This window comes from Psammomys obesus, unplaced genomic scaffold, assembly GCF_907164565.1.
Source record: "Psammomys obesus unplaced genomic scaffold, mPsaObe1.curated_primary_1811, whole genome shotgun sequence".
NCBI lineage: Eukaryota > Metazoa > Chordata > Mammalia > Rodentia > Muridae > Psammomys > Psammomys obesus.
Window position 1 is genome coordinate 240032 of NW_026585609.1, and position 27714 is coordinate 267745.

Here is a 27714-nt window from a genome sequence, read left to right on the forward strand (position 1 = left end):
GTCTTATTTGATGAGTTATACTCACGTTTGATCTTTTCTCAGTCTTATCCTCAGGTGAAACCCTAACCATTGCCTATGTCATCAGTTCTCACCGCTTTCATGCTGTATTTACTTTTGCTATTATTTATTTATTTGCTTATTTATTGTGTTTATGTGGTTGCATATGTGCCACAGCATTGTAGAAGTCACACGACAATCTGCTGGACTCCATTTTCTCCTTCTAATATATCTAATTATTTAAATTAATATATACATTATATATAATATGCATAATGTAAAATGTCCTGTGATTGAACTTAGTTCTTCAGGCATTGTAGCAAAAGCTTTACTCAACAGCTTTTTTCTTGTTGAGTCATCTCCCAGCCCTTCTACAGTTAAAAGCTTTAGATACAAAATGCATTTTAGTCCTAAATTGTTTCTTTAATTACAATCATTTTTATATAATGTTCAAAATTACATTATCTAGAGTTACAGAGGATTTGGAAAACACACACATGCATAGTGACACATGTATACTGACAGGGTCTCACTGGATAGAGTAGGCTGGACCATGTACTTAGAATTGCCTCTGTCTGCCATATGCTAAGATGTCAGGTGTGTACCAGCATGCTTGCCCTGAGAGTGATTTATTCCTTTTTAAGTCATTCACAAGTACTGAGCTTTAAGACATAAGAAAACTCCCACCAGAGATAGAGGAGGGCTCCCCTTTCTCCACATTCTCTCCAGCATGTGTTGTCACTTGAGTTTTTTATCTTAGCCATACTGATGGATGTAAGATGGAATCTCAGAGTCATTTTGATTTGCATTTCCCTGATGATTAAGAAGGTTGAGCATTTCTTTAAGTGTTTCTCCACCATTCGATATTCCTTTGTTGAGAATTCTCTGTTTAGCTCTGTATCCAATTTTTTAACTGGATTATTTGGTTTGTTGGTGTCTAATTTCTTGAGTTCTTTGTTTATTCTGGATATTAGCCCTTTATTGGATGTAAGATTAGTGAAAATCTTTTCCCAATTTGTAGGTTGTTGCTTTGTTCTGGTGACAGTGTCCTCTGCTTTACAATAAGGAAAAGAACTGAAAATTTAACTTTCCTTGATCCATAAGATATTAGTACATGTGGCGAAACATTTTTCTGAGATTGAGAGAAGGGCCAGAAACACAAAGAGTCACAGTTTGTCAAAGTAGAAACTCAAGAGTTTCAGACAATTCAGAGCCATTGTCCAGGCAGAGGACCTCAACTGTAATAGCTGAAGGCACACATGAACAAAGCCAAACATCCTTAGCATTGTCTGCCATACCCTATCTTAGTCAAAGAGTCAATGTGTTGAGAATTTTCTCTCCAGGAGTTTAACCAGGTTTTTTAGCAAACCTTGGGGGGAAATCCTTACACGAGAAAGGAAAAGGTCATTTTGAAATAAATAGTGCCCATCCATTATGGTTTTGTTTATTTTTCTGTGGATTTTAGAGACAGGGTTTTGCTACATAACCCAGGCTGAACTTACAATCCTTCCTCACAGACTCCTAAACACTGGGAATGCTTATGTGCAGCCTTAAAGTCATCTCTTTGTTCTTGATAGGTCTCTCTTCAAAGAGAAAGGTGTAACTGTGGTCATTATAGGATTGCCAGTTGCCATGGGTTGGGTAAATGTATAATGTGGCAGGGCAATTAGAATTTTTAAATGCAAAAAATATTTATGTAATTATATGTGTGCTTAAATTTGCAGAAGGTTTAATTCCCTAAGGGAAAACAAATGTCAACTAGGAACTTTTGGCAATAATATTAGGTGAACACATGTACATCAGTATTTAAAAGATGTATTACTCTTCTTTTTTAAAGGGTATTAAAAGGAAGAAAGGCTTCATCTGTGCTGTGGAAAGGTTAAGGCAATGTTTTCACGCTTCACTCACACTGGAATAGAAATGGAATTCAGAATAAAGAGATAAGGGGAGAATTGTATCTTTGTCTTGTTTTGTTTTGAGGTGATAACACAGTTTTGTACTGTTGAAGAATGTCGATTGAGGCACAGAGGTACAAGAATCTGAATAGAAGAGATCACAAGTGGTAAGCTCTCTGTAACCTAGTTAGCTCAAGGCAAAGATTTATAAGAGTGCCATTGTATATCAAAGTTCACTGCTATGTGAATTCATCATTCACTTCACTCTTAGATGTTTGTACCCATGGGATCTGTGGATACCAGTTATATATTTGGGCTCTGTAAATAGACTTGAATAAGTCTGAGGACCTAATGAATGATTCATGCTGAGTGATGCGCCATGAAGTTAAAATTTCAGGTACATAAAGAAAATAATAGTAAATAGTCCAGGGATAAAGTCTTACTTTCCATAAAATGACTCAGGCACTAATATCATCTAAATCCAATTACTTTAGTAATATGGGTCAGAGTTGAGACCATGGATATAGAATAAGACTCTCTCACAGCAGACTTTGCTCCCCACTCTGGTGGTTTAGGTGAAAATTTTCCCAACAGCCTCATATATTTGAATGCATGGTCCCCAGTCAGTGAAACTGTTCATGAAAGAGTAAGAGGTACCTCCTAAATAAAATGGTCTTGCTGAACAGGTTTGGCCTTGCTGGAGTAGATATGTCACTAAGAGTGGGCTTTTATGTTTCAAGAACCCATACTGCCCTCCCCAACCCCTGTCTGTTTTTCTGAAAAGCTCTCAGCTACTGCCATAGTGCTATACCTGTCTGTTTCCTGCTATGGTGATCATGGACTAACTTTTTTAAAATTGGAAGTAATCTTCCAATTAAACGCTTTCTTTTATAAGGGTTACCTTGGCCATGGTGTCTCTTCACAGCAATAGAGCAATAACTAAGATAACAATTACAAACTTTGAGACCTGGGATGGATAGTTCTTGGTCAACTTGGCACAACAGAATTGCTGGAAAGAGAAATCTCATTTGAGAAAGGGCTTCCATTAGATTGCTTGTAAGCAAGTCTATAGGGCATTCTCTCTGTTTTTTTTTAATTATTTAGTCTCTTTACATGCCTATTGTAGCCCCTCCTTTCTCCCCCCACCCCCAGCCCCATTCCCCATCCCTATTCCTCAGAAAAGGAGAGCTCCCCTTCCAGTTTATCAAGTCACATCAGGACTGAGTGAGTCCTCTTCCCCTGTGGGGGGAGGAAGTGAGAGATGTGGAGGGTGACCAAAAAAGCAGGCAACAGAGTCCATGTAAGAGACAGTCCTCAGTCCCCTTACTAGGCTACCTTCATCAGGGCATTCTCTTGACTGACAACATGAGAGTACCCACCCCACTGGGCAGGCTGTAATGGGAAGCAAGCCAGTAAGTCTTCCTATCAGTGGTCTCTGCTTCCATTCTACCTCCAGGTTCCAGCCTTGCTAAATACTGCCCAGTTGTTCCTCAGTGATAGATTGTGTAAGATGAAACAAACCCTTTCCTCCCCAAATTTCTTTTGGTCATGGCACATAATAGAAACCTAAGTAAACAAGACATAAGGAAAGAAAGCCATTTTCTCTGGGTGTATGTAAGGCTTCTTTTCTCATCTATAAAACATTGATAATATCTGGTTGATGGAACTGTGCAATGGATCAAGTCCATTAGTGGAAATAAAACAGTGCACTAGCACCTGGCATGCAGCAAGTGTTCAGTAGATGTTGGTCATTAATACTATTGCTTTTTCTGTCTTCCTAATTAGGCTGCATCTAACTCCTGGCTCTGTGCTGTTTTCCAGACATTCTGTAGGAGATATGGCTTCACCATACACAGGTAGATGAAATTAAGACAACACAGCATAATACCCCTGACATGCATTGTCATTGCACCATGATAACCAGTACCTTTCCCCAACTTTCCTTCTGCTTAAACATTATTCAGATATTTCATCAAAGCAGACTTTTCCAGAAGTCAGTGAAAACAAATAGAAATCACATTCCTTGGACAAAGTTAAGAGAGACTTTTTTTCCCCCTTCGGCATTCTTGCCACTGAGGATTGCATTGCCACTGCTGTCTGCATTCAGCTACGTAAGATCTCAACCTCAGCTAGGTAAGGAACTTAAAATGCAATCACAACTGGTAAGGCAATCGCAGTTGATGTCTTGTCCTTTCTAAGGTTTCAAGGCTTTGTCTTCGGTTCAAATGTCTTTATTTTATAAGGAAGGTGATTTGGGTCAGACTTTTTCCACTTTGCTGACTTGGCTTCTCCATGTCACACCACTCGTCTTTCCTGTGCGTGAAGTAGCCTGTGTCATCAATTCCCCATAGGTTTGTGACAAAGCAAAGGGCAATATAATCATGTTTCAGATGAGAAAATTAAATGACTGTACTAAGTTTTTGACCAGGTTTTTGCACCAGGTCTTTTATTAATGCCAATTTTGTTTTCATAAGACTATGTTCTTTTGTTACCAGAATTTTTAAAAGTGATAAGAAAATAGTAAGGAAAGAATAATTCAACAGTTTGAGGTTATAAAATGATTTGTAGAAACTAACATAGATTTTTAAGTTGATTCTAAGAATATTTTACATATCACACACATCTTTTATTTTAACCTTTATAGTTATCTCTTGGTCCATCAAGAGCCACAGTAAATATCAAAATATTTCTAATTGTTCAATGTTCATAAATATTCAAACATTAGAAATGTCACCAGAGGAAAACTTTACCCAAATTTTAAAACTCTTAAATTAAGTATGACCGTGTTGCCAAAGTTTTATACTTCAATGAAAATTCTAACTTACAACCTAATGTTCTTTTAAAATAACTGGTTTACTTTTTTGTAAGTAAAAGTTTCTTCTTTACTTATTTTTGTCTATGACACTCATCTTACCTTGAATCCACCAAAATGTCTTGTTTTTCCTGGTCTTGAAGGCTGGGACTCTGCATCTTTGCCTGAATGTTGAATTTGGTCCATGATTGAATAGTGTGTGTGACAGGAAGGTTTGCAATCACTGTTGATAAATATTTTCCTTTGAAATGATCACCTGCCCAGGAAGAAAACATATCACTTATTTTGCTTTAACAGTATTCAATTTATAAATGAGAAAAACCATAATGTCAACCCCAACCATTCCATGACTGATATTAAGGGCTTCTTAGGTCTCAACTGCTGAACTAGACAAATGCTGCACACAAAAATGGAGAAAGAAAATGCAATGTTCTAACCTCAGGGACATTTTTAATTTTAAATTAGTAAATTTATGATGAGAAATGTAAAGCCATTAAATTAAATAAGATTTATTTATATTTGAAATGAACAAAAGCATTAAATTATAGGAACTAGGATTTTGATATCACTCTGCATGTCTTAGGTTTTATAGCCTAAGAAATAAAACTGTGCATTAAATTTGTCTTTGAAATTTTAAAAAGTGCCAAAAGGAGCCTTACATTTAGCAAATACTCAAACATGTTATGGGTCATAATAAGAACTGTGTAAGGTAGTTTCACAGAGGGGTAGATTTGGAGCAAAAGTAGGTAGGGTTCATGTCTGATGAAATGTGTAAAGAATGTTCCAGGAACCACAGAGACACTGGCCATGTTTGACTTATCTTGAGAAGTCATTTATTATCTAAGATTTAAAAAATGATTATAAAACATGAGACAAAAAATAATCATAAACCTTCCTTATGCCTGTCCCTGCATTTAGAAGGAATTAAATACATGGTTCCCTTATAACATGAATGGTGTCATATCATCAAGGCTGTCCTATGCTCTTTTCACTGATGCATATACTGAATGTCATCTGTATAAAGGGGGCTTATAAAGGGGATGTACAAAGGGGATTCTAAAGGGGATGCATTGTCCATGCTGTATTTAACTAGCTGCATATAGAGTAGTAATTGGGATGTATTTATTCATGAGCGATCATTCCTGTGGGGTGAATTCCTACAAGCATTTAGTATCAAGTATAAAAGAACCTATATTTTAAGTGTTTGACTCCTTATTCTTTTTTTATTTGATTGGTTTTTTTTTCTTTTTTTTTTTCAAGACAGTGTATCTTTTCGTAGCCTTAACTGTCTTGAAACTAGCTGTGTAGGCCAAGCTAGCCTCAAACTCACAGAGATCTACCTGCCGCTGTCCTTTGGGTGCTGGGATTATAAGGTGTGTGGCCTGACGTTGGGGAGCCTGCCTGGAGACCAACAACCAATGTCAGGCTCACGGGTTGTGTGAAGGGACCTAACTGGTCTCCCAACACTATATAATGTGCCCTCTCTTCCAGGAATAAACCAGTCTGCATGTGCTTGCCATCGGATGGCAGTCACCTGACTCCTGGTGTCTGTGTAGTTACCCTAGCACCTTTCACCCTCTTGGCTTGGCAGCCATAAGACTGGAATCTTGAAAGGAAGACCAACTTCTGGCATCCAACATGGGGCATGAACCTATTATCCTGAGATTAAAAGTTAAGAAACATGTATGTCTTTCTGCTTCTGGGATACCTCACTCAGAATGATCTTTTCTAGATCTTAACATTTGCCTGCATATTTCATGATTTCCTTGTTTTTTAATTGCTGAGTAGTATTCCATTGTGTAAATGTACCACAATTTCTGTATCCATTCCTCAGCCGAGAAGTATCTGTGTTATTTCCATTTTCTTGCTATTACAAATAAAGCTGCTACAAAAATGCTTGATCAAATGTCCTTGTGGTGTACTTGAGCATATTTTGGATATATGCCTAGGAGTGGTATAGCTGGATCTTGACAAAGCACTATTCCTAGTTGTTTGAGAAAGTGCCAGATTGATTTCCAAAGTGGTTGTACAAGTTTACATGATATGTACTCACTTATAAGTGATAATAGACATATAAGATAGGATAAACATACTAGAGTCTGTATACCTAAAGAAGCTAAGCAAGAAGGAGGACCCTGGGTGAGATGATCAATACTCACACAGAAAGGCAAATGGGGGAGGGGGGCTGGAGAAATGGCTTAGAGGATAAGAGCACTGGGGGCTCTTCCCAGAATCCTGAGTTCAATTCCCAGCAACCACATGGTGGGTCACAACCATCTATAACGAGACCTGGTGCACTCTTCCAGCCTGTAGGCCTACATGCAGGCAGAATACTGTACACATAATAAATAAATATATTAATTAATTTAAAAAGATTAAAAAAAAAAAGAAAGGCAAATGGAACGGAAATCTGAAGAGGGAGAAAACAGGAAACAGGACAAGAGCCTTCCACAGAGGGTGTCTGAAAGACTCCACCCAGCAGCGTATCAATGCAGATGCTGAGGCTCATAACCAAAGTTTGGGCAGAGTGCAGGGAACCTTATGAAAGCAGGGGGAAATAGAAAGTCCTGGAGGGGTAGGAGCTCCACAAGGAGAGCAACAGAACCATAAAATCTGGGCACAAGGGCCTTTTCTGAGACTGATACTCCAACCAAGAATCATGCATGGACTTCAAACCCCTGCTCAGATGTAGCCCATGGCAGCTCAGTGTCCAAATATGTACCCTAGTAAGGGGAACAAGGACTGTCTCTGACATGAACTTAGTGGCTGGTTCTTTGATCACCTCCCCCTAAGGGGGGAGCAGCCTTACCAGGTCACAGAGAAAGACAATGCAGCCAGTCAGGAGGAGACCTGATAGGCTATGTTCAGATGGAAGGGGAGGAGGACCTCCCCTCTCAGTGGACTTGAGGAGAGGCATGGGAGGAGATGAGTGAGGAGAGGTAGGATTGGGAGGGAAAAAGGGAGAGGGCTACAGCTGGGATACAAAGTGAATTAACTGTAATTAATATAAAAAATTAAAATTAAAAAGTCAAAAAACATAAATATGATTTAGATATGTGCCTATTATACAGTGTGTTCACTATATGGTAAATGTACAGTTGACTATTGTTATGCTAGTTATAATTTGTAAAATTAATTAGAACATGGAAAGTACATATCTAAACTCCGATTCTAGAGGACCCATCAGGGCAGATTCCTGGATACCTACTGTCACAACAATTTAACTAGCTAATGTAACCTTTCATGTACATTTCTGTTGAAAAGTATTTTCCTGAATATACTCACACCATTAACATTGAAGGAGCAGAGTGTAAAATGCTAGCTCAAGTTAGCCTGAATGTTATGAAACACAAATAGTCACATACATTCACACAAACTCTGTCTCTCTTTGCACACACATTTATGGATCAATAATGGGGTATTATCACTCATATAAATGTGAATAAATATAAATCGATGCAGACCACAGAAATGCATGTACAAATAGCTGAATTCCAGTCATCCCATTTTCTTCACGTTTCAGCCAATCATACCTGCTTCTGTTCAGCTCCTGGGTGGGGTGGGAGGAGCAGAAAAATCAACCATGTGTTGTGTTAAGGTCATAAGAAATCCTTCAGTAAGTTTTCCAACATTTTCCCATACATGTCTTTGTTCAGGACTAAACATTAGGAAATAGCTTTTCCCAGGTAATCTCAGGTTGGCATGGCTTGTGAAGTAGACTTCTTTCCTTTACACCTAACCTTCATATATATATTTCCAAACCCCAGAAGGCAGCTGTCTTAGTCCTCCCATTCTTTAATGGACTAACTTCTTATCCTTCAACCTTGCCTACTTCCCTGTGCACATTCTACCTGGACTTAGAACATCTAATGGATCCATATACTACACAAAATATGATTTATATTTTTCATTTGGTGTCTTCACAATTTAAACCCAGCTCTTGTTTAAAGTTTTATTTTCAATTCATTCACAAAGCCGTCTACACATGGAGACACCATTTGAAGAATAACAGTCTGGACCCTTTTGAAGTTTCTTCTTAACTTGTAATCTTCCTCATCTCAAGGTTGTATATCTTCCCCAATTGTCTCTTTTTAGTGTTCTGTTACCTTTCCTGAAACAATCACTCCCTTTCTGATATTCATGGTGGGTGCACCATTCAAGCATCGTGTCATGTGTTTCCCCTCCTTTGTCAGACAGACTAATTATATATAGTTTTAAACATTGGAGGGGAATAAGCAACAAAAATTTGGAAAGATAACTAGTTTTCTCCAGTTTCTCATAAGTACTGAGCTGTAAACTGAAATATAAGCAACACGGAGGTGAGAGGGCCAGTCTGGGTTTGAGTCATATGCTATAATTTTTCTGTACTTCGGAATTTGAAGCCTTATTTGGAGGTGTGGACCGCATTTTTATCTGAAAGTGCTGTTTCTTGGTTCTAAATGACTAAAATATGTCATTTAGACATTTTAAAAATGTCTGGAGACACTATGCCAGTCATCCTGAGATGAATGCAGTCATCTGGGTAGATTTCGGGGAAGCAGAGCCAGCCTCTGCTACTATATATCTGCATTTATTATTCATGGGTCACAGGAAGGAAACAGAGACAAAGAGCCATCTATCCAAAGAACCAAGGACGAGAAGGAAAACAGGACCAATCTACACCTTTCCTGAGGAGTTGGGGATCCTCATTTCCCATCTCACTTTGACAGTAACAATTTTCTCATCACCTGCACAAACTGAACAGGTAAAATGGCGTTCCTGGAGATCTCCTCTGTGCTAGGAGCTATGATCTTCCTAATTTTAAAATAACTGAATTGCAAATAAAGCCAGCAGAAAATCTCTTTATGACCCCTCCTTTTGAGTCACACAGAAGACTGCATCTGATGGGAAGCAGGCTCTGTGAAGAAGCTTGGAGGCACTGCCTATTCCTGTTTACCATCTAGACTGTAACTTCCTTTGTCTAGATCAGACAGAAGAAGAAGAACAAGAAGAAGAACAAGAACAAGAAAAACAGAAAGGGAGAGTCAACTTGTCATTCTGTGTGGTTAGTAAAATAATTATCCATAGTGAGTGTTAAGGAGGCCAACCTGAAGATCACTGTACCAGACTTGAAGTTCCATTTGTCTAGACGGAACTGAGTTGATTTACAAACCCTATTTTAAAGTTATCTATTAGTTACTATAACTTGGAACTGTGGAAACCTGAGTCACACTTACCTCCTGAAGGGATAGGTAACAGGTTTTGGGAGCTGCACAGAAGATAGAAGCCATACAACTTGTACCATGACCACCCCCATATATTGCATTTGTATTGTGAAGATACAATGAAGAAATGCTGAAAGCAGTAGGAAAATGGCTTACCTGATCTTGGGCCCCTGAAGCAGTTGTGACATGTCCAATCTGTATCCGCCCTAAACATCCCTCTTTAAAGTCTCTCAGCTTTTTTTTCTGTCAGTTCATGATTAACTATCTCTTCAGGTCTCTGTCCTACACAAATAGCAAGGGGCAAAAAAACCAAAAAGATCAAAGCTCAACGATCTAGCTAGAAATTTGCTCCAGACTCCTGTGTGTCAAGACTGTTGTAAAAACGTCTCAGGATTTATACATTATCTTAAACTAATGCTAAAATAATAAGCTTTATTTTTAGAAGTTGCTTGCAGTTTTCATTAGGTTGCATTGGTTGCACATTATTTTCTTTGGGAATATAAATATAATATATTATCCAAGGTATTAAAACTCCATTTGGGAAAAAAGCCAGTGTAATTCTGAAAAAGAACCCAGGTTGTTTCATTTTCAAACGAAAATTTGCAGCATTGCTTGGTACTTGGGTAAAGTTCTTAAAATTATAAAATAATTTTATCATAATGAACTCAGAAAAAATCACACAGCTATATTAAGAAAGCCTCTGAAATAAATGCTATCAATGTATAGTTATTTCATTCTTTTGGTTAGATGTATACTTAGGTACTTAATTTATATAGCTATTATGAATGGAACTTTTTTCCCCATAAGAATATGTTGCTAGTGTCTAAGAAGGCTGATGGATTTTAATATTGATATTATATTCTGCATTTCTACTTTGCATGCTGATTACATCTAAAAGTTGGCTAGTCCACTCAAAAAGGTCTTAAAGTACCGAATCATGTCACCTGCAAATAGAAATAATCTGACAATTTTCTTTCCTTTAATGACTTTCATTTGTCTAAATTGCCAAAGCTAAGGCTTTGATGACTATATAGAATAATAGAGGGCAGAGTGGACCTCTTTTTCTTGTTAATGATTTTAGAGGACATATTTCCAGTTTGTCTTCATTTAATTTAATCTTGGCTCTAGGTTTGTTGTATTTATTATGCCTTTATTGTTCTGAGGCATGTTTGAGCTATTCCTATTGAGTACACGATGATTATATTAAAGGCATATTGAATGTTGCCAAATGTTTTTTCAGAAATTGAAATTATTATGTGTTTTTCATCTTCAAGTTGTTTATATTATATACTACATTTATTGGTTTATATATGTTGAACCACCCTTGCCTTTCTGGGTCGAAGCCCGTTTTACATACTATATGATGTTAATTTGTTCCTGAATTCAGTTTGCAAGAATTTTATAGAGAATTTTTGCATCTCTGGCCATCAAAGAACTTGAGTCTTATTTTTCTTTTCTATTGTGCCACCAACTGGTTTTGGTATCAGAATAACTCTAGTGCTTCAAAACAATATTGAAATGGGGTGGGAATAGTGGACATCCCACTTTCCTTCCTGACTTCAGTGGGAGTGCTTCAAGCTTTTCTCCATTTACGACAATGTTGGCTGAGGGTTTCCAGACACAGCTTTTGTTATGTTGAGCTTGTTCCATCTAGTCTTTCATTCTCCAGACTTTTATCATGAAGGTATGTTGGATTTTTGGTGGACACCATGCAGGAGGAAGTGCAGTGGGCATCTGAGATTCCTGGAGATGGTGCACCATTTTGCGCAGCTGTAACGGATGTACTTCAGAAAGTTTCCTCTCTGGGATAGCATGGTATGAATGGGCATGGGGAAACCCTCACTGCCTCTATCCTGGTGAGATTGCTTATTGGGAGACAAAACATTCTATTGGGCAATTTCTCTGCAGATCAATATGAAGATGAATCTCCATAAAATAATATTGTTTAGATGAATTAATGATTTTACAGACTTCCTGGATTGAGTTAAATAAAGTTAGGAAATTAGGGAAGTTGGTAAAAAGTTACAAAGATGGTTTGCCTGTTTTTCCAGAAAAATATAATAACATTAGACTCTACTTGGATTTTTTTGTTTTCTCTGAGTCTTCCTAGAGGAATGTCTGCATGACATTAATCTATATGGATCAGTAAAACTTGGTGTGAATTATCAAATGGAGTTGAAGGAGTGGTCCGGTCTTGGTTGTGTGGCAACAGGACTAAGGTTAGGTCTGCATGCTGGACTCTAAGTCAACTTGCTGGAGTTAAAACCTTGTTATCCTTGGGTAGGAGGTCAAAGGCCAAATCCCCTTGATGAAATCTATGTATTGTCTAGAGCTGTATTGAGAACCAGAAGCCCAACATTTGGCCTCTGGGACAAATATATAGACTCTGGTAGACTCTTCGCACAACGATAGACTTTCCACCCTGCAATGACTGCTGGGGCCTCAAGCTGCCATCTCACACTGACCTTTGAGACTAATTGAGCCAACATCCCAGTTCCTCAGGTGACACTGGGTCCAGCTCTGAGCTGACCTCTGTGGACACTGGGGATGGAGGCAGTGTTAATTGCAGTGATTCTGGTCTCAACAGAGCCAAAGGTCTGCTCTTACAGTATCTGCAGGTCCTCTCTTAGTGGGGTACCTGGTAGAGCAAGGTGCTCTCTGGTCTGGAGATGGAGACATGGTATCCTAGTGTTCTCTCCCATGTGGAATTGTTAAGTTCCCTCTAATTACAAGTGTCTTCTTGAAGACAAGAATCAACACTAGTTTGCTGTATTAAAATCAAAACCAGGAAAAGAATGATCACTCTCTTGTAAGAGATTGTTTTGAGTAGGATGCAGTTGAAGGCTTGATTAATTCAATAACATAAACACTTTTCTCTTAAATAACTCAAGTCTTGGTTTCTGTTTTAAGTGCACTGATAATAGTAATATCTTCTCCCCTCCAGTGTCTCTCTCTGTATGTCTCTTTATCTCTCTGTTCTTCTGTGTATATGTACCTTTTTGTCTATGTATGCATAAGTACACATCATTACCTTGAATCATTCTTGCATCACACTAGATAAACTGTAATAACATATATTTAATCTCTATTTCTCAGTCATTTAATATACTCCTAGTATTCCTTATTAAAATTTAGAAACATGAATCTAAAACGAAACAAAGAGAGAAAGAAGTGTGTGCAGAGATTAGGAAGGCTATAAAACTGGCTCCAAATACTCCTTTTGTGTCCAAAACTTCTGTGTGATCTTTACTATAAAATGGTCCACACAGGTGATGCAGATCCAACAGTCCACAGGGCAGGGTTTGTTTGTTCTAGACAAGGCTCTCCTGTGTATTTCAGGTATCTCAGGAATTTGGACTCCTCCTGCTTCAGCCTTCCAAATGCTGAGATTACAAAGCATGCACCACCACATTTAAAAGATACACTTTCTAAATAAACTTACAGCCATTTCTGCATAATGCTGTTGTGTGAGAGCACTGAGGCTGAGTTTTCTATAACTCATAACATTTCCATAGTTTTTATGGATGTGCTTTCATCCAGAAGATGGGGATATGGCTTGAATAAATTCATGACAATATTCTGATGAAGATCAAATCAGGCATATTAAATATGAATCTTTCCAACCCATCATAGAAGCTGTCAATTATAAAACTCCAGAATGTTTTCTGAGGCCAGAGAGTGTTTTCCTTCTAGAGTGCTCTTACAGAAAACAAGTAGAGGTCAGAGAAGAACCATTGCACAAATCCTTTCAGGATCAATTGTATGCAAAAAGGAAAAGATCAATAGAGTTGCAAAAACTTCCCATAAAGTCTACCAATGTTTATTGTAGAGCTGCCTATCAGTAGTGATGAAATACCAAGGACTTTGAAGTTTGATAGATAGGCAGAGAAGGACTTTCTGAAAAAGAACTCAAATATCACAAGACATAATGCCAAGAACTGACAGATAGAATTGTGTGAAATTAAAGAGTTTCTGCACTGCAAAGGAAATAATCAACAGTGAAAACATTGTCTACAGAATGGGAAACATTCTTTGCCTAGTCCGTCAGGCTGAAGATTACTTTCTATTCTATTTCTCATCAACAACAATCCTTCGAAGGCTATTTATAACTATTGTTTTAATTTTCCCTTCTCATATTCTTCCTTGAATATAGTCTAATCCTGTTTCTTCTACCTCAAGTTTGCACTGTAACTGCCCCGGCCTAGATCATGTGTTATCTAAATGCTAGGTGTTGTTTTCCTCTCTTGATGTAAAATGTTGCCAGCATCTTGAAAATTGATCATCATCCCCCAGTAAAAATATTTTCCAGGACACATCTCTCATAATTTTCCTTCTACTTCACTGCCTATATATTTCACATGCTCTCTTCTATATCTTCAGAACCTTAATTAAAACTAAACAACTGGAATTTGGTGATACACTTACTTTTATATCTTAAAATACTGTATGTTAATTTAAAATTTTAGCCGCCAATTTAAATTTACTCCCTAACACAGTATTTAACTATTTTATCTAGTATCACTCTCTTATGTTTAGTTGGTGTCTCATACTTAGCCCTTTCTATACTGTTCTCCTCTAACCCAAACTTCTCCACATACAGCAATTTTTTTTGCATTTAATTGTTATTCAGTTCTGACATTTACAAAAGCATGCAACGTATTGTAACCAGTAAAGATGCTTCATTTATTCAAATGAATATTCAAAGTTATTCAGAATATTTTTCTCATTAGTTCCGCATCTGCCACACTGGATTCTAATTATGAAAATACTCTCAATCTTACATCCCAAGTTGTTTCCTTACCACCTACTACTCTTTTTCTCTATCTTCAGGTTTGTATCTACATTTCTGCAAAATAGCCATATTCATCAATATGCTAATCAGGCCATATCATGATATGTGTAAGCAGCCTCACTTACTTATCATGCCGAGGTCACTGGATAGGGCTGTTAGGAATTAAACCAGGCTGGGGGCGGGGGGAACATAGCAAGCCTGGGGCTGTGACAAATTTTTGCTGAGAGCAATAACAGTTGTTATACTATCATCAGAAATGGAGTATAATGACAATGGTCAGGATCATTGAAAAGGTCATTGCCCAATACAATGACCTTTGCTAGCAATAGAGGGCACAGAAGTTTAACAAGTAAGACCAACTCTGTCACACTTCCATGCTTCCTTGATGGCCAGCAGAATATACAGAGAAGCAGGCTGAATGCTTCATTGTCCTTGAGGGATAGTGTCTGCCCCTCAGGAACTGAAAGGCACCCCCAGGGGCTATGGACTTCGTTAGGACAGGACCAACTCCATGGTTCTATGGTTCTCCTGAGTCTGGTAACTTATAGAACTCTAAAGCCAAAGCATTGCTTTTTCCAAAAGCCTTTGAACTCTTTTCCGTTTTTTTTTCCTTATATAATAATATTTCAGGTCCCAGTTCTCAGTGCCACCTGTGGTACTGGAGCTTACTAAAAAGGCAAGATCAGCCAATATGGGCATCAGGAGTTAAACCACACTTCTTGGAGGGGTCACAAGACTGAGGCTGTGACAAATTTTTACTGAGAACAATCAGACATGTTATATGTTCATCAGAAATGGAATAGAATGACAATTGCCAGGGCCAATTCAATTGATTTGCCATGATAAAATAACAGTTGCAAGTGATACACAGTACACAAGATAAATATCTAAGATCTACTGTCCTATCAAATTTTTATGCTTTCTTGTCCCCAAAGGGAACATGCAGAGAAGCACAAGGTGGCCTGAATGTTTCACTGCCCTTAAGAGATAGAGTCAGTCTCTCAGAAACTGAAAGGCACATAGTGCCCCAGAAATCATGCATGCTAACCTGTAAACCCTATGACACATGCCTCTCAAGGCAGTTAGGACAGGACAACTCCATGGTTCTTTTTTTTTTTTTTTTTCAGAATCTGGTAACTTATGCCACAACTCTAAAGACAAAGCATTGGTTTGTTCAAAAGCCTCAGGAGGATCTATGATCTACTGTTGAGCTTTACTAGACCTAATGTCTCCTGTTACCATTTCAAATGTTATAGACACATTGTTTTGTTAGTCTCTAATACTTTGGTCCTTAAGTGTCTCTGAATAATTTAATCTCCACAGTAAATATTCACTTGCAATAAGACAAGCTTTTACTAAGTTTCCCGAGCCAGAGGGAAGAAAAGCAACCCCAGAAATAGAATCAGACAGACAATGAAAAAGGATCAATTGGTCCATACTGAGCACAAGCCTGCCTAAGATCCTTAAAAGTCTGAAATTCAATGGTTATATAATTTCTACCTCCTTTCCCAGGATTATCAGGATTGGGTGTCTGACTCACCTAGAAAGAGAAAATACCTCATGTCTTTTCCTGTCTCTCATGCATGATGTATGTGCTCTTTCATCTGAGTCTGTACCCTGACTTAGAAGGAAGAGGCACAGCCAGTCAAGGTGAGCTGCATGCTATTCCCAGATTTCTATCTGGAGACCTGTTGCGGCCCCAGAAACAACCGTCTCTGCACCAAGTCCATGCCTGCATATCTTACCTGGGGACAGCCAGCAGAGGTGAGCTGTGCTCTGTCCCCTGAGCCCCACTGTCAGGCTTAAAGCTCTGCTTGTATCCCTGAGGAGTCCTGATTCAGGATCACCCAGCCAATACCAGGAACAGTCAGATGGCTAAAAGCCAGTGTAAGAACACAATAAACAGGAGTCAGGCAACATGGAACCACCAGAGCCCAGCTATCCTACTATAGCATATTGGATATCCTAAAACAGCTGAAGCACAAGAAGATGACCTTAATTTAACCGTATAAAGATGATAGAGGCCTTTAAAAGAAAATTAATAAATCCCTTTAAAAATATAAGAACACTAACTCACCAAAAAAAAAAAAAAAAAAAAAAAAAAAAAACCACTTTCAACCCCAAATTTTTCCTACCTTCAAGTTACTGCAGGGAAAAAGATGTAGCAGAGGTCCAAGGAATGACCAACTGATTGGCACAATTTCCTATCCACTCCATGGGAGAGAGCGAACCCCTGACACTATTAATATTACTCTTCTATGCTTGTAGACAGAAGCTTAGCATAAATATCTTCTAAGAGGCCCAGTTCAGCATCTGATGGAAATAGATGCAAAGATCCACAGCCAAACAATCCATGGAGCTCAGGGAATCTTTTGAAAGAGTCAGAGAAAGGATTGAGGGAACCAGAGGGAACAAGGACACCACAAGAAGGCTTACAGTCAACTAACCTGGGACCATGGGAGTTCACAGAAAATGAACCACCAACAAAAGAGCATTCGTGGACTGGCACCGTATACATATGTAGCAGATGTGCAGCTCCCTCTTCATATGGGTCCCCTAACAGTTAGAGCAAGGGCTGTCTGACTGTCTCTGTAGCCTGGCTTGTCTGGCGTCAGTGGGAGAGGATGCACCTAGTTCTGCTGCAACCTGATGTACCAGGGTAGGTTGGTACCCATAGGGTACCCTTTTTCTGAGAAGAAGGGGATGTGGGAATGGGGGAGGGGTGTGAGGGTGGGAATAGAAGAAGAGGAGGAAGGGGGCTACTATCAGGCTGTAAAGTAAGAAAATAATAAATTAAAGTTAAAAAGAAAAACAACCAAGCATAGTGGTGCACACGTGTAAACCAAGCACCTGGGGAAACAGAGGCAAGTGGATCTCTGTGAGTTGAAGGCTATCCTGGTCTGCAAAGGAAGTAAACAGCCAAACCTACACAGAAAAACCCTGTCTTGAAAATAAATAAATAAATAAATAAATAAATAAATAAATAAATACAGAAAAATACAATCAAACAGGTAAAGGAAATGAATAAAACTGTTCAAGATCTGAATATATAAATGGAAGCAATAAAAAAAATATAAACTGCAGGCGGGGCAAGATGGCGGCGCCGGGAGGACTCTCATTCTGAGCAGCAGCAGCAGGATCAGCACAGTGACCAGCAATCAGAACTCGCAGCCATAAAACACAGTCATTGTGTTTCCCAGGTGAGAGGATACCACACGGTGGGAGATTCAATCAGCTTTTAACTCACCCAGCTAAACCACGGAAGAGATCAGGTTCCACCAGACACTTGGCTGCCGGCCGCCAGCCCCAGCCCCAGCCCCAGCCCCGAGCCACAAGCCAGTGTCTCTGGTCACGGTCCCAGACTGAACCCGTGCGCACCACACTATCAGAGACTGAAATTTTCAGTCGAGAGATAACCCCACGGTATAGGAAACAATTGGGACCGACCTTAGGTCTCCCAGATATCCCCTGGAAAAGACTCAGGTTCCACGGGCACCCCAGGAGCCGTCCAGAGCCAGAGCCGGGGACCCAGGCTCCAGCACAGAGCCCTGCCTGCCTGCCTGCCTGATTCGCCACCTGAGATAGAACTGTGGGCACCAGGGCACCAGCGAGTGAGTTTCACTGTCCGATGCAAACACACAGGGAGGGAAACGGCTGGTCTGATCTCAGAGCACTCAGCCGACACCCTCACCCCAAAAAGGTCTCGGGAAAATTACCCAGTTTAGGCAGACACCCAGGCTTCCAAAGGCTGGAAAGGCAGACACAGGCAGTTTCTGTGGCCAGCCAGCTGGCAGAGACTGAGCAGTGCGCACCAGGGCAAAAAAAGAGACTGAGAGTCCCTGTCTCCAGAGAATCCACAGGGAAGGAAGAAAACTGTACTGACTTAAATCACCCAATCCTTCCCTGGAAAAAAGACTAGCAGACCTGCGGGGCCGAGTCACCATCACTCAGCTGTGCTCCAGACACAGGCACAAATACTTGCTGTGTGCCAGATGTCCAACTGGGTCACAGCAGCTGATCATTAAATTTACAGCAAGAAACCCAGAAACAGGGCAGCTGTCCTCAGGACTTCCCTGGGTGAGAGGAGAACCCTCTCGACTAACAAAGACCACAGTTACCACTCAGGTCTCTATCCCTGAAGTGAGCAGCAGCAACTCCTGAAAAAACACCAGCCATCCAGGGACTATACCCAAACAGCTGAGAAGACATCCTTCAGGAAAAACCATATTTCTGCAAAGGGGATTCTTTCCACCACAGGATCCCCAGGAACCACCAGAAAATAACCCCAAACACCTAAGATAGCACAATGGGTAGAGGCCAGCATAAAAGCTCAAGCAACAAAAGACAGAGAAATATGGCATCTTCAGAACCCAGTTACCCAGGGGCAAGTAACCCTGGACACCCCAGCATAACTGAAATCCAAGAAGATGACCTAACAACTATGCTCATGAAGATGATAACACAGGAAACAAATAAGATACATAAAGACATAGAGGAAGATAAACTCAAACAGAATATTGCAATCTGTAAAGAAATAGAGGAAGCTGCAGCCAAACAGTTTATGGGCTTTAGAAAGGAAATGCTTAAAGCACTGAATGAAATAAAAGAAACAGAGTTGAAGGAATTAAAAGAAAAACAGGAAAGTACAATCAGACAGGTAAAGGAAGTAAACAAAACAACTCAAGATCTGAAAATAGAATTGGAAAAATTAAAGAAAACACAAATGGAGGAAATAATGGAGAGGAAGAATCTAGGGAAGAAAACAGGAACTACAGAGGTAAGCATAACCAACAGACTACAAGAAATGGAAGAAAGAATCTCAGGTGTAGAAGATACAATGGAAGAAATCAATGTATCTGTCAAAGAAAACGTTAAATCCAAAAAATACCTGACACAGAACGTCCAAGAAATCCAAGACAATATGAAAAGACAAAACCTAAGAAAAATAGGTATAGAGGAAAAAGAAGACTCCCTTCTCCAAGGCCCAGAAAATATTTTCAACAAAATCGTTGAAGAAAATTTCCCCAAGTTAAAGTAGAGGCCAATAAGAATACATGAGGCCTACAGAACACCCAACAAATTTGACCAGAAAAGAAAATCCTCCCACCACATAATAATCAAAACAGTAAGTATAAAGAACAAAGAAAAAATACTAAAATCTGCAAGGGAAAAAGGCCAGGTAACATATAATGGCAAACCCATTAGAATCACACCTGACTTTTCAACAGAGACTATGAAAGCCAGAAGGGCCTGGACGGATATCATGCAGACCCTAAGAGAACACAGATGTCAGCACAGGCTACTATACCCCGCAAAACTCTCAGTCCTCATAGACGGAGAAAACAAGATATTCAATGACAAAAAAAAAATTCAACAATACCTACACACAAATCCAGCATTACAGAAGACATTGGAAGGGAAAATACAACCCCAAAAAAAATTAGCTTCTTTCAAGAAAACACAGGAAATAATTAACCTTACTACAGTAAAACAAAAAGCAATGAAGCACATAACCTGATGACCACAGCCAACATCAAAATCAAGGGATCTAACAGCCACTGGTCATTAATCTCTCTCAACATCAATGGACTCAACTCTCCAATAAAAAGACACAGATTAACAGAATGGATACGTAAACAAAACCCAGCAATCTGTTGCATGCAAGAAACACACCTAAGGCACAAAGATAGACATTACCTCAGGGTAAAAGGTTGGAAGACAGCTTTCCAAGCAAATGGATGCAAGAAGCAAGCAGGAGTAGCCATTCTAATATCTGATAAAATAGACTTTCAACCAAAATTAATCAAAAGAGCTGGGGAAGGACATTTCATACGCATCAAAGGAAAATTCCACCAGGAAGACATCACGATCCTGAACATCTATGCCCAAATACAAGAGCACCCACTTTTGTTAAAGAAACATTGATAAAATTTAAACCACATATAGATCCCCACACATTGATAGTGGGAGACTTCAACACCTCACTCTCAAAAAAGGACGGGTCAACAAAACAGAAATTAAACAAAGAAACAATGTCTCTGACAGAGGTCATGAATCAAATGGACCTAACAGACATTTACAGAACATTACACCCAAACACGAAAGAAGTTACCTTCTTCTCAGCACCTCATGGAACCTTCTCCAAAATAGACCATATAGTTGGTCACAAAGCAAGCCTCAACAGATACAAGAAGATTGAAATAATCCCTTGTATCTTGTCTGATCACCATGGAATAAAGCTGGACCTCAACAACAACAGAAATAGCAAAAAGCCTACACATACATGGAAACTAAACAACTTGTTACTAAATGACAGCTGGGTCAGGGAAGAAATAAAAAAAGAAATTAAAATCTTCCTAGAAATCAATGAAAATGAAGACACAACATACCCAAACATGTGGGACACAATGAAAGCAGTGCTAAGAGGAAAGTTCATAGCACTAAGTGCCTTCAAGAAGAAATTTGAGACAGCTCATTCAAGCAACTTAATGGCTCACTTAAAAACCCTAGAAAAAGAAGAAGCAGACACACCAAGAAGGAGTAGACTGCTGGAAATAAGCAAACTCGGGGCTGAAATCAATCAATTAGAAACAAATAAAACAATTCAAAGAATCAATGAAACCAAGAGCTGGTTCTTTGAAAAAATCAACAAGATTGACAAACCCTTAGCCAAGCTAACTAAAAGGCAGAGAGACACCACCCAAATCAACTAAATCAGAAATGAAAAGGGGGACATAACTACAGACACTGAGGAAAGCCAAACAATCATTAGGACTTACTTCAAAAGTCTATATGCCACAAAATTTGAAAATCTATATGAAATGGACAATTTTCTTGATCGATTTGACTTACCAAAGCTGAATCAAGACCAGGTAAATCAATTAAATAGTCCTATATCCCCCAAAGAAATAGAAGCAGTCATCAAAAGTCTCCCATCCAAAAAAAAGCCCAGGACCAGATGGCTTCAGTGCAGAATTCTACCAGACCGTCAAAGAAGAGCTAACACCAATTCTCTTCAAACTATTCCACAAAATAGAAACAGAAGGAACATTACCAAACTCATTCTATGAAGCCACAGTCACCTTGGTATCTAAACCTCACAAAGACTCAACAAAGAAAGAGAATTTCAGGCCAATCTCCCTTATGAACATTTATGCAAAAATACTTAACAAAATACTTGCAAACCGAATCCAAGAACACATCAAAGATATTATCCACTATGACCAAGTAGGCTTCATCCCAGGTATGCAGGGGTGGTTCAATATACGGAAATCCATCAATGTGATCCACCATATTAACAAACTGAAAGAAAAATCCACATGATAATCTCCCTAGATGCTGAAAAAGCATTTTACAAAATCCAACATCCATTCATGTTTAAAGTATTGGAGAGATCAGGGATACAAGGCACATATCTAAACATAGTAAAGGTGATATACAGCAAGCCTATAGTCAACATCAAACTGAACAGAAAGAAACTTAAAGCAATCCCACTGAAATCAGGGACAAGAAAAGGCTGCCCACTCTCCCCATATCTCTTCAACATAGTGCTGGAAGTCCTTGCTAGAGCAATAAGACAGTTGAAGGAGATCAAGGGGATACAGATGGGAAAAGAAGAAGTCAAATTATCACTATTTGCAGATGATATGATAGTATACATGAGTGACCCCAAAAACTCTACCAGGGAACTCCTACAGCTGATAAACACCTTCAGCAAAGTGACTGGATACAAAATTAACTCAAAAAAATCAGTAGTACTCCTGTATACAAAAAACAAAAGGGCTGAGAAAGAAATTAGGGAAACAACACCCTTCACAATAGCCACAAATGACATAAAGTACCTTGGTGTAACCCTAACCAAGCAAGTCAAAGACATGTATGAAAAAAAATTCAAGTCTCTGAAGAAAGAATTAGAGGAAGATATGAGAAGATGGAAAGATCTCCCATGCTCATGGCTTGGCAGGATTAACATAGTAAAAATGGCCATCTTACCAAAAGCAATCTACAGATTTAATGCAATTCCCATCAAATTGCCAACACAATTCTTTATAGACCTGGAAAGAAAAATTCTCAACTTCTTATGGAATAACAAGAAACCCAGAATTGCTAAAAAAAAAAAAAAAAAAAAAAATCCTCTATAATAAAAGATCTTCTGGAGGTATCACCATCCCTGATCTCAAGCTGTACTATAGAGCAACAGTTATAAATAAAAACTGCATGGTACTGGCATAGAAACAGAATGGTGGATCAATGGAATCGAACAGAAGACCCAGAAATAAACCCAGACACTTATGGACACCTGATTTTTGACAAAGATGCCAAAACCATACAATGGAAAAAAGATAGCATCTTCAACAAGTGGTGCTGGTCTAACTGGATGTCTACATGTAGAAAAATGAAAATAGATCCATACTTATCACCCTGCACAAAACTGAAGTCCAAGTGGATCAAAGACCTCAACATAAAACCAGACACATTAAATCGGCTAGAAAAAAAAGTGGGGAATACCCTAGAACTCATTGGTACAGGAGAGAACTTCCTGAACAGAACACCAACAGCACAGGCTCTAAGAGCAACAATCAATAAATGGGACCTCATGAAACTGAAAAGCTTCTGTAAAGCAAAGGACACTGTCATCAAAACAAAGCAACTGCCTACAGATTGGGAAAGAATCTTCACCAACCCTTTATCTGACAGAGGACTCATATCCAGTATATATAAAGAACTAAAGAAGCTGAAAAGCAGCAAACCAAGTATTCCACTTAAAAAATGGGGAACAGAGCTAAACAGAGAACTCTCTGTAGAAGAATATCGGATGGCAGAGAAGCATTTAAAGAAATACTCAACCTCATTAGCTATTAGGGAAATGCAAATCAAAACAACCCTGAGATTTCACCTTACACCCATCAGAATGGCCAAGATCAAAAACTCAAGGGACAACACATGCTGGAGAGGTTGTGGAGAAAGGGGAGCCCTTCTCCACTGCTGGTGGGAATGTAAACTTGTACAACCATTCTGGAAATCAATTTGGCGCTTTCTCAGACAACTAGGAATAGCGCTTCCTCAAGATCCAGCCATACCACTCCTAGGCATATATCCAAAAGAGGCTCAAGTACACAAAAAGGACATTTGCTCAACCATGTTTGTAGCAGCTTTATTTGTAATAGCCAGAAGCTGGAAACAACCCAGATGCCCCTCAACTGAAGAATGGATGCAGAAACTGTGGTACATCTATACAATGGAGTATTACTCAGCAATGAAAAATAAGGAAATCATGAAATTTGCAGGTAAATGGTGGGACCTGGAAAGGATCATCCTGAGTGAGTTGTCCCAGAAGCAAAAAGACACACACGGTATATACTCACTCATATAAACATACAACATAGGATAAACCTACTAAAATCTGTACATCTAAACAAACTAAGCAAAAGAGAGGACCCTAAGTAAAACGCTCAATCCCCATCCTGAAAGGCAATGAGGATGGACATCAGAAGAAGAAGAACACCGGAAACAACCTCGGAACCTGCTACAGAGGGCCTCTGAAAGCCAGAAGAAGAAAACAGGAAACAACCTAGGAACCTGCCACAGAGGGCCTCTGAAAGCATCTGCCTTGCAGACTATCAAAGCAGATGCTGAGACTGGTGGCCAACTTTCGGGCAGAGTGAATGGAATTTTATGTAAGAAGTGGGAAATAGCAAGAGCTGGAGAGGACAGGAACTCCACAAAGAGAGCAACAGAACAAGAAAATTTGAACACAGGGGTCTTCCCAGAGACTCATACTCCAACCAAGTACCAGGCATGGAGATAACCTAGAACCCCTGCACAGATATAGCCCATGGCAGTTCAGTGTCCAAGTGGTTTACATAGTAATAGGAACAGGAATAGGGACTGCCTCTTACATGAACTGATTGGCCTGCTCTTTGATCACCTTCCCCTGAGGGGAGAGTAGCCTTACCAGGCCACAGAAGATGACAATGCAGCCACTCTTGATGAGATCTGATAGACTAAGATCAGAAGGAAGGAGAGGAGGACCTCCCTTATCAGTGGACTTGGGGAGGGGCATGCGTGAAGAATGGGGAGGGAGGGTGGGACCAGGAGGGGAGGAGGGAGGAGCTTATGGGGGGATACAAAGTTAGTAAGATGTAATTAATAAAATTAAAAACAAATGTCAATAATAATAATAATTATTATTATTTTAATGGACTGATAAGAAGCTCAGTGATAGATGTCTGTCACACATGTCCTCAATCTACAAGCATAAAGTGATTCTCCACCTACTACCTCAAATTAAGAGCCTGTGTCAAAGAAAAAAAACAAAGCAAACAAACAAGCAAAGCAGAAAGAGAAAACTAGACAAGGATTCTACCACCTAGCCATATAAGAGGTGTTCTTCACTGTTACTTCATTTTGTGTTTGCCTGATTACAGACCATGTTCATACTATTTCACAAAAGTTGGACATTGCCTTCCAATGTATTTTATATGATATGGATTTTTCTCCCCTCAACTCTTAGTTCTTTTACATGCACACCATGCATAATATTGACTTTACCTCAAATGGTGCAGAATAGCAGCAGTGCAATGCTGGGTTTATCTAATGGAAGTTCTGATTAGTCTTCAGTCTTCTGAAAAATTCTAAGCACTATTAACCACAAATAAATACTCAGGAAACAAGGTGATCAGTTCCTGAAGAATGACAACTGAATTTGACCTTTGGCCTCCACATACATGTCCACCAAACACAATACAAACACACAAACATACACATTTGCATGCATAAAACACAAGAAAATTCTGATTCTGATTGTGAATGCACATTTTTGGAAGATCTTAGCTGCCTTCCTAAAGTCCTTTCAGTGTGACCTTTGTCCTATGGACTTTGTTCCTTGGGAATAAGAGGGTCAGGCAGACTCATATGCAAAAGCAAGTCCTGAATTCCTGATCCTTCTCCCTCCAGCTCCCAAGGGAAGGAATTATAGGAATGCACCACCACAACTCACATGCCTCATGCACCCTTTCATTCCTTCTCACAAGTGGATAAGAGAAGCTGGATAACATTTAATAACACTACATGCTAGCTACTTGAATCAACACCCCTATCCTAGCTTCCTTTTTGTTGCTGTGACAAAACACTGACCATTTGTGGGGAGAAAAGGGTTCATTTGCCTTATGCTTCCATGTCGTAGACCTTCACTGAGGGAAGTCTGGAGCCTGGAGACAGAGAATAGAGCAAGAACTATGGAGGAATGCTGGCTTCCTTTACATAGCTCACTCAGCTTGCTCTCTCTCACACTTACTAGGACCATCTACTCAGGGGTGAAACTACCCACAGTGGGCTGGGCCTTCTTGGATCAATCATCAATCAAGAGAATGCCTTACATATTTACATATGAATCTGATGGAGGCAATTTTTCAATTGAGGTTCTCTCTTTTCAGAGGATGCCAGTTTGTGCTAAGCTGACAAAAATTGTCCAGTACAGATACCAAATCCAGTGGACCTAAGTCTGTGGAGCTAAGGAATTTTAGAGTAAAGCAGAGTCTGGGTGTAAAGGAACCAACATCATGCCTACAACAAGAAACATATGTAAAGATTCAAACAGAAATCACCTGTGTTAGGACTGGAGCTTGTGAAATTCCCCAGCCGGTAGACGGAAGCAGACTTCTATCTGTCATGAGGTATGGAAGACACAGCACACAAAACTGCTTATGCTAACACTGTTGGCACTAACAGCCACTAAAATATCTATTCTTCAGGAATCTGAAATCAGCTCCTTCTGGGGGTAATATTTATCCAGCCACCATCCCTGATTAACAGGGATTATTGCGCTTTATAAACTTAACCCTTGCCTAGGATTTTCCAACCCTGGGTAAAGTACACTTACAGAGGAAAACCATCATCTGAAAAGGTTAGTTGGGCAACTAGTTGGAATGTCTCAGGGTCTTATTAGGCGGTCCAGGCTGGTCTCAATCGCATGATCTTATGGCCTCAACCTCCTAAGAGCTGAAATTACAGACGTGCTCCACCATACATGCCCTTAACAGATTGTACAATCTATTAAAATTCAGCACATCATCAAAATTTTCATTAAAATGTTAACTTTTTTCTCATCTCATCCTCCTCCAAAAATAGCCCACTATTCCTATTTGCTTTGGGTTTAGGCATATATAACTAGAGAAAGAAAGCAAATGTAGAATATCAGGAAAGAGTGGGATGTATGTCTAATTTAGTAAGGCAAAGACGTGCCTGTCGTTTTTGTTTCTAAGACTAACCAGAACTGGGTATTAAAGGAATACCTATTTCATATTTATTAGATAGAATGGAAGTTTGAAGGTTGTTCTCATGATTTGAGCTATTGTGTTATATATAAATTGTGTTATATATAAAAGATAGCAAAAGGGCTGTGAAGAATGCTTCCCAAAGACCTTCTCTAAAACCTGACTTTGCATGTTGAATAACCACTATGGAAATCAATATGGCAGTTCCTCAGAAAACTGGGACTTAATCTAACTCAAGACCCAGCTATACCACTGTTGGGCATATACTCAAACACCACTCCATCTTACCACAAGAACACTTCCTCAACTATTTTCACAGCAGCTTTAATTGTAATAGCCAGGAACTAGGAACAACCTAGATGTCCCTCATCTAGAAGAGTCGATAAAGAAAATGTAGTATGCTTATACAATGGAATGTTATTCAGCTGTTTAAAACAAAGACAGCAAGAATTTGCAGGCAAATAGATCAAACTATAAAAACAAATCATCCTGAGTGAGGTAACCCAGATCCAGAAAGAAAAATGTGGTATCCATTCAGTTATAAGTGGACATTGACTATTAAGTAAATGATAATCAAGCTACAGCCCACAGAATCAGAAAGGTTAGGTAAATAGAGAGGCTCTAGGGAGGACACATGGCCCTCCCTGGAAAGAGGAAATAGAATAGATTTTGCAGGTAAACTAGAGGCAGGTGAAAACAGGATTGGGGAGGGATTAGGTTGGGTAACAGGAGACGGAGG

At 39.3% G+C, this 27714-nt stretch overlaps 1 protein-coding gene across 2 annotated transcripts in view; it reads right to left on the minus strand.

The window, feature by feature from the left end:
* LOC129679246 (solute carrier organic anion transporter family member 1B2-like) overlaps positions 1-10140 on the minus strand; it is a 49551-nt gene extending 39411 nt beyond the window's left edge. Inside the window, exons 1-2 of one of the 2 annotated variants that reach the window (XM_055610249.1) lie at positions 10065-10140; positions 4807-4960 (exon numbers count right to left, since the gene is read on the minus strand). In XM_055610249.1, coding sequence (XP_055466224.1) covers positions 4807-4890 — 84 coding nt within the window. In that variant the 5' untranslated portion in view covers positions 4891-4960; positions 10065-10140. Of the gene's footprint in view, positions 1-4806; positions 4961-9920; positions 9996-10064 lie in introns of those variants that run through there. The other variant, XM_055610258.1, reaches the window with a different exon arrangement.
* Between the last annotated feature and the right edge of the window lie 17574 nt (positions 10141-27714).